The sequence below is a fragment of the Hylobates moloch genome, unplaced genomic scaffold (genome assembly GCF_009828535.3).
Source record: "Hylobates moloch isolate HMO894 unplaced genomic scaffold, HMol_V3 SCAFFOLD_2773, whole genome shotgun sequence".
Lineage (NCBI taxonomy): Eukaryota > Metazoa > Chordata > Mammalia > Primates > Hylobatidae > Hylobates > Hylobates moloch.
In genome coordinates this window covers 1-6,770 of record NW_026655048.1, presented here as the reverse complement: position 1 = coordinate 6,770, position 6,770 = coordinate 1, and the positions used below count along the sequence as shown (strand labels likewise).

At 55.0% G+C, this 6,770-nt stretch overlaps 1 protein-coding gene across 1 annotated transcript; it reads right to left on the bottom strand.

Annotated features, from left to right (window-relative positions):
• Positions 1-331: 331 nt before the first annotated feature.
• On the bottom strand, positions 332-5,698 carry LOC116465047 (active breakpoint cluster region-related protein-like). Its single transcript, XM_032148259.2, has 5 exons — positions 5,648-5,698; positions 3,123-3,245; positions 2,363-2,438; positions 1,409-1,513; positions 332-501 (listed from the first exon to the last, which is right to left on the bottom strand). The coding sequence occupies exons 2-5, from the start codon at positions 3,195-3,197 to the stop codon at positions 332-334; spliced, it is 426 nt and encodes a 141-aa protein (XP_032004150.2). The 5' UTR covers positions 3,198-3,245; positions 5,648-5,698.
• Between the last annotated feature and the right edge of the window lie 1,072 nt (positions 5,699-6,770).

The following is a 6,770-nucleotide window of genomic DNA, read 5'->3' as shown; positions in this document are numbered from 1 at the left end:
GATCTCCTGACCTCGTGATCCGCCCGCCTCGGCCTCCCAAAGTGCTGGGATTACAAGCATGAGCCACCGCGCCCGGCCAATTTTAGTATTTTTAGTAGAGACGGGGTTTCACCATGTTGGCCCGGATGGTCTCAAACTCCTGACCTCAGGTGATCCGCCCGCCTGGGCCTCCCAAAGTGCTGGGATTACAGGCGTGAGCCACTGCACCCAACCCCTAGGTTTCAGACAGCTTCAGGGAGGGCTTGAGAAAGAAGACTTTGGAGACAAAGGCCAGGGGTGACCTCACTGCCAAGAGGAGCTGGTTTCTGGCCTTCAGGGGAATGCCCCATGTCTAAAGGCGTGCTGGCAGGGCCCCATCCTGGGCAGAGCAGAGCAGTGCAGATTCCACAACGGCCCACCCAACCTCATCCTGGCCAGGGCACTTACTGGCTGATTGTTTAAATCCCTTGGCAGAGTGGACGATGACATGAAGGAAGCCATAGAGTCCTGGAGACTCGTCGTCTGCAAGAGAGAAAAGCCCCCAGGGCAGAGGGTGGTCAGCGGCTGCCCTCGGTCTCCACCCCAGGCCGGCGGGAGGCAGACTGGGTATGAGACTCAGCTGAGTCTTGGTCCAACATCACCACCTGGTGGCCAGATGAAAAAGTTTCCGAAGGCCACGGCTGCCTCGGATGTGAGCTGCCCAGGGTAGGGCTGGGGGGTCCTTCTCTCCTCCACTCAGCCTGGGGGGGTCCAGCACACCCACCATCCTGGCCCAGGGACTTAGTACCACTCCCCATGGGTACTGTCCCTCCCTCCGAATCCTGCCTATCCTGGCAGTGAAAACAGACCAATATGATAAATCATTCTGCTAACGGAAGAGAGAGGGCCCAGGCCCCTCCTATGTCGAGGACAGCTTGCCTTCAGGACCCCGTTCACAAAGTGGACCCTTTCCCCGCACACAGCTAGAAGCCACCCGCTCCGGTCAGTTCCCAGCCCTGATCGCAGCTCCCCACTGCTCAAACCCCCACGGACTCCTGGGCCTACAGCATGAATTCCAAACTCCCTCGCTTGGGATTCAAGGCCTTTCAAGAGCTGGTCCCTGGAAACTTCCAGCCTCATTTCCCATACACCGTTTTATCTACCGGCTGCGCTCTCTCATGAATACAACAGCACGATCTCAGTGCACCAGGGTGCCAGTTCTCCCACGCCAGACAGAGGGGCCCGAGGAAAAGCTGGGGTCATCTGGGAACTCAGTAGACAGTCGCCCCTACCCAAGCTCTCTGTGTCCCTGGCCACTGAACAGTCTCAGCACGGGCAAGTAGGGATCAGCCATTTACAGCCATGTGTCTGTCTCGGTCCTTACAGGAAGCTGGCCACGCTCTGGGGGCTGGGACCTGCCGGTTGGGCAACCTCAGGTTTCCGAGCTTACCGTCTTTATTGCTGGTGACAGGAATGTTGTGCACAGTCCTAAGCTTGAAACAGGATCCTGTGAGCACCTGGAGCTCCACTGAGCTCAGGACAAAGGCCTGGAGATCTGGAGGGAGAGCCGAGAGAGAAGGGAGCGTGGGCACCGGTCCACCAGGACCGGCTGCTCTTCCCTGGGGGCTGCTGCAGGAAGATGGCTTAATCCCTGGGGTAGAGTTGGTCCTTGCGAGGGAGGGGGCGGGATTTGTGGACACAGGGGGACTCATGTAGATGCTGTAAGAGGGGTCAGAGTAGGAGAATCTAACTGAAGAGGTTTGCGTGTGTGTGTGGTGTATGCGTTTTGTTATTGTTCTTTTGAGAAGGAGTCTCACTCTGTCGCCCAGGCTGGAGTGCAGTGCTGTGATCTCAGCTCACTGCAACCTCCGCCTCCCGGGTTCAAGTGATTCTCCTGCTTCAGCCTCCTGAGTAGCTGGGATTACAGGTGCCCGCCACTACGCCTGGCTAATTTTTGTGTTTTTAGTAGAGACGGGGTTTCACCACGTTGCCCAGGCTGATCTCAAACTCCTGACTGGGATTACAGGCATGAGCCACCGCACCCAGCCTGAGTGTGTGTGTGTGTGTGTGTGTGTGTGTATGTGTGTGTCTGTGTGTGTGTCAGAGAGAGAGGGGTGTGTGTATGTGACAGAGAGAGACAGAGAGAGAGAGGGGCAGAGAGAAAGAGAAAGCCCACTGGGCTCTGGGTCCAGCTCCAGGACTAAATCATCATGTCTTTAAGCCAATCAGTTAGATTCTTTGGGTCTCAGTTAATCCGTAACATCCTTAAATGCCCATCCCTGGCACCTCTGAGGGTGACTGCAAGGACCAAAGACATGATACTGGACATGAAACGCTTAGAAATACAAAAGGCCCATCATTGCCACGGACATCATCGGGCAGTGTGGAAGGGGCAGGAATTTACCCTTCTTCTGTAGTTTCTGAATTGCTTCTCTCCACTCTGACCTCTCGTAGTCTGAGGACAGTAGGAACAGGTAACTCTGAAGAGAGGAGACAAGAATAAAGTGGGTGACCACTCAGGCCAAGCGTATTCCCAGGTACTGGGGACCCCAACAAAGCTCCTTCTTTTTATCTTTTTCTCTTTTTTTTGAGACGGGGTCTTGCTCTTGTTGCCCAGGCTCGAGTGCAACGGCAAGATCTCAGCTCACTGCAACCTCCGGCTTCCCGGGCTCAAGTGATTCTCCTGCCTCGGCCTCCCAAGTAGCTGGGATTACAGGCGCCCACCACCACGCCCGGCTAATTTTTGTACTTTTAGTAGAGACAGGGTTTGGCATGTTGGCCAGGCTGGTCTCGAACTCCTGACCTCAGGTGATTCGCCTGCCTCAGGCTCCCAAAGCGCTGGGATTACAGGTGTGAGCCACCTTGCCCGGCCCAAAGCTCCTCCTTATCCAGGCACGCTGACCTTGCGGGAGGAGGCAGCTAGGGGTGGGTGGGTGAAGGGGGAGCTCCTTCCTGGGAAGCCAAGGTGACAGGAGCAGCTGTGCCAGGGACGGCCAGCAGAGGGCACTCATTCCACAGGAGTAGGGAGAGCGAGTCAACAGCTGGAGCCACGGCAGCCTCCTTAGGAAGATGGGGCCTGAGTTTCTGGTTCCTACAGGTCAGGGCCAGGAGGGCCCTCTGACTAAGGAAGGGGCTGTCTTGGTCCCACCCCCACCCTTCCTGACCTTTCCGTTCCGATTGTGGATCCTGAACGGGATTGTGGGGGAGTTGAGCAGCAGCAGGAACTCATTCTCAAACATCTTCTTCTTCAGACGCTCGATGGCCCGGCTCTGGCCTTTGTTGGCTTTCTGCAGGAGATGGGGACACAGAGGGTTTCCCTCACACTCGGGCCTTTCTCACGAGCAGCACTAAGCACGACACTCCGCTGTGTGTTAATCATGCTCTTTACATTTTCCGTATTTCATGATGTTTTGACATCTTGTGGCAGGAGAGGCGGGTAGCTGGGTGAGAAACTGCTCCCGCGCAGGGCTTGCTAACGCCTAAGACTGTCAGTGACGCCCTGTGAGCACAGCTTTCGTACACACACCCACTGATCCAGAGCCCACGTCCCCACCCACCTTCTCCACCCGACGCTCACTCCCCAGGCCAGCATCTCCTCTGCCCTACCCGACGCCCACTCCCCAGGCCAGCATCTCCTCTGCCCCACCCGACGCTCACTCCCCAGGCCAGCATCTCCTCTGCCCCACCCGATGCTCACTCCCCAGGCCAGCATCTCCTCTGCCCCACCCGATGCTCACTCCCCAGGCCGGCATCTCCTCTGCCCCACATCACCCAGGGCCAGGGACCAGGTGACTGAGACCACCCCTCTAGCCCAGGGCTGCCAACGTAACGGAAGCCAGCCGGTGCCAAGCCCCTTCCCTGCCCTGTTTCTCCACAGAAAAGCTGTGGCCACACTTTCCTTCCACTCCTGCCTCCTGTTCAAAGCTGGCGCCTCCCCACGTGGCCCTGGGCGGGGCGCTATGCCTCCTTCTCTTGGGAACCCTAAATAATACAAATATTACAGTAGCATTAGCCTCTCTGTACTGTCACTCTGCTGCCTCTACACATTAAATCCTGGGTACAGCAGAGACACCTGCTTCAAGACACCTGAGACACCTTTCAGCCTCAAGCCCCACCTGCTAGCCTGGCACCCAGGCCCCCATGGCAGGCTTCCAGCCTCCCTGCCCCGCAGACAACCCACCCAGCCCCCTCAGCTCAGCCTCCCCCGCTCACCAGCCATTCATCCTCTGCAGGCAGAGCCTGCTCCCTCAATGTTCCAAGCTTCTGTCTGTTTCATAAAGGATCGCCTCCCTTTTATTAACCACCATTATGCTTCAAGTCTCAGCTCCCAAGGCCATCCTCAAACTCCTCAGTTAGAATTCGTCTCTATAGTGTTTTGTTCTTTTCAACCCACTGGACTGGCAAATTGTAATGAATGTTCACAGCCAGTGTTGTGACATTGTGGGGGACAGTCACCCTCACACACTGCAGGGGGAATGCCACCAGTCACAGCTTTTTCAGAGGTAAGCCTGGCAATTAAGTGCACACTCACCCTGCCCCGACCATCCCACCTGGAGGGAACCTACTGCAGAGGCACCTGCGCAGTGATGTTTACTGTCGAATTGCCTGCTAAGAGCGAAGAATCAGAAAGAATCCAAACATCCAAAAACATTTGTATGCAGCCACGCGACAGAGCAGGATGCAGTTGTTAAAAAGAATCTGATACTGCTGGGCACGGTGGCTCACGCCTGTAATCCCAGCACTTTGGGAGGCCGAGGCGGGCAGATCGTTTGAGGTCAGGAGTTCGAGACCAGCCTGGCCAACATGGTGAAACCCCATCTCTACTAAAAATGCAAAAACTACCGGGCCTGGTGGTGGGCGCCTGTAATCCCAGCTACTCGGGAGGCTGAGGCACGAGAATCGCTTGAACCCAGGAGGCGGAAGTTCCAGTGAGCCAAAATCTCACCAGTGCCCTCCAGCCTGGGTGACAGAGCGAGACTCCATCTCAAAAAGAAATAAAAAAAGAATCTGATACATCCAAAGGGCTCAAAGACCTACTGTGGAGTGAAATGCTGACGCTGCAAAACAGCACGTGTAGTCCAGTCTCACTGGACACACATGCGCGCACACACACACACAGGCCACACCAGGATAAGCAGAGAAGAGTTCAGAAGAATACACCTCAAACTGTCAGCAATAGGAGGTGGCTGGTGATCAGCTTTACCCTGTACATGCTGGTCCTATGAGCATTTCTCATTATAACCAGCCCGTATTACACTGCTGATTAGAAAAAACATGAAAGTTTTAAAAATTATTATTAAAAGAACAAGGCTGAGTGCAGTGGCTCACACCTGTCATCTTAGAACTTTGAGAGGCTGAGGCAGGCGGATTACGAGGTCAGGGGTTCAAGACCAGCCTGGCCAACATGGTGAAACCCTGTCTCTACTAAAAATACAAAAAATTAGCCGGGTGTTGTGGCAGACGCCTGTATTCCCAGCTACTCAGGAGGCTGAGGTAGAAGAATTGCATGAACCCGGGAGGTGGACGTTGTAGTGAGCTGAGATTGTGCCACTGCATTCCAGCCTGGGTGACAGTGACAGAGTGAGACTCCATCTCAAAACAAAAACAAACAAACAAAAACAAAACAAAAAAACAAATCACTGCTTCTTCTGTGACTCAGAGGACGGCACCTGTGCCTCCAGTGACTCACCACATGTGCCACATTCTGTGGTCAGCAAGGGGCGTGTCTGCTTCCTCCACTGGACAGGGATATCCGTGAGGCACCCGGCACACCCCAGGCAGCGCAGCCAGTGGGGCTCAGTGAGTGTTGACTGGGCACAAGGCCACGTCTGCATAGCTGGGGCAACAGGAGGGGCAGGAAGCCTCCCAGGGCGGGTGAGAAACAGGCACGCAGGATGCTCCTGGGTGGGGACTGTGGACAGGGCCCAGCCGTTCAGGAGAGGGACAGCTGTGCTGGTGAGGGAGACCTCTGGGCAGATGCACCCTCAGTTAGACCCTCCGTCCTAGGACATCGTCCAGCCCCGAACACTCCTGGGGCTATAATGCTGATCTTCCTTTCCCCTGTTCAAAGAGAGATGCTTGAGTTGAAAGAATCCTCAGAGAGGCCATCTGGTCATGTTTTCTTCAATAATTGTTTGTTCACTGCTGTTTTGTTTTGTTTTTTTTTGAGATGGAGTCCCACTCACTCTGTTGCCCAGACTGGAGTGCAGTGGTGTGATCTTGGCTCACTGCAACCTCCACCTCCCAGGTTCACACAATTCTCCTGCCTCAACCTCCCACGTGGCTGGGATTACAGGCACCCACCACCATACCCGGCTAATTTTTGTATTTTTCGTAGAGACGGGACTTCACAATGTTGGCCAGGCTGGTCTTGAACTCCTGGCCTCAAGTGACCCACCTGCCTCAGCCTCCCAAAGTGCTGGGATTACTGGCGTAAACCACTGTGCTGGACCCTAAGTATCTATTTTTTACATGTTGAATATTAGGAACATGGAACAGAAGAAAATAGCGCTGTCACTGGAGTTCAAATTCTAGCGGGGAAGAGAGGAGGCTGATGATGCAATTACAATTCAGGAGCCTTTAAGCAAAGCAAGCCACAGGTGAACAAAAAGCCACAGGATCTGGGGACAGGGCACCCAACCCAGACTGTGGTGGGGGTGGGTGTCAGAGAAGCTTCCCGGGGTGGTGAGGCCTAAACTGAACCTGAGAGGTGAGGAAAACAGACCAAGCTGAGCAAACCGCTCCAGGCCCTTCCTCCACTCACGAGGAGGCTCCTCCTGTGGTGCCTTCCTCTAGCACTGCTGTTGGAAGAT

Excerpts from the sequence above, each read along its gene's own strand:
- LOC116465047 (XM_032148259.2), bottom strand. The coding sequence starts at position 3,197 with ATGTTTGAGAATGAGTTCCTGCTGCTGCTCAACTCCCCCACAATCCCG. Across the intron at positions 1,514-2,362 it reads TCAGAAACTACAGAAGAAGG|ATCTCCAGGCCTTTGTCCTG; the intron begins GTAAATTCCTGC and ends CTCTCCCTCCAG. Across the intron at positions 502-1,408 it reads TGTCACCAGCAATAAAGACG|ACGACGAGTCTCCAGGACTC; the intron begins GTAAGCTCGGAA and ends TCTCTCTTGCAG.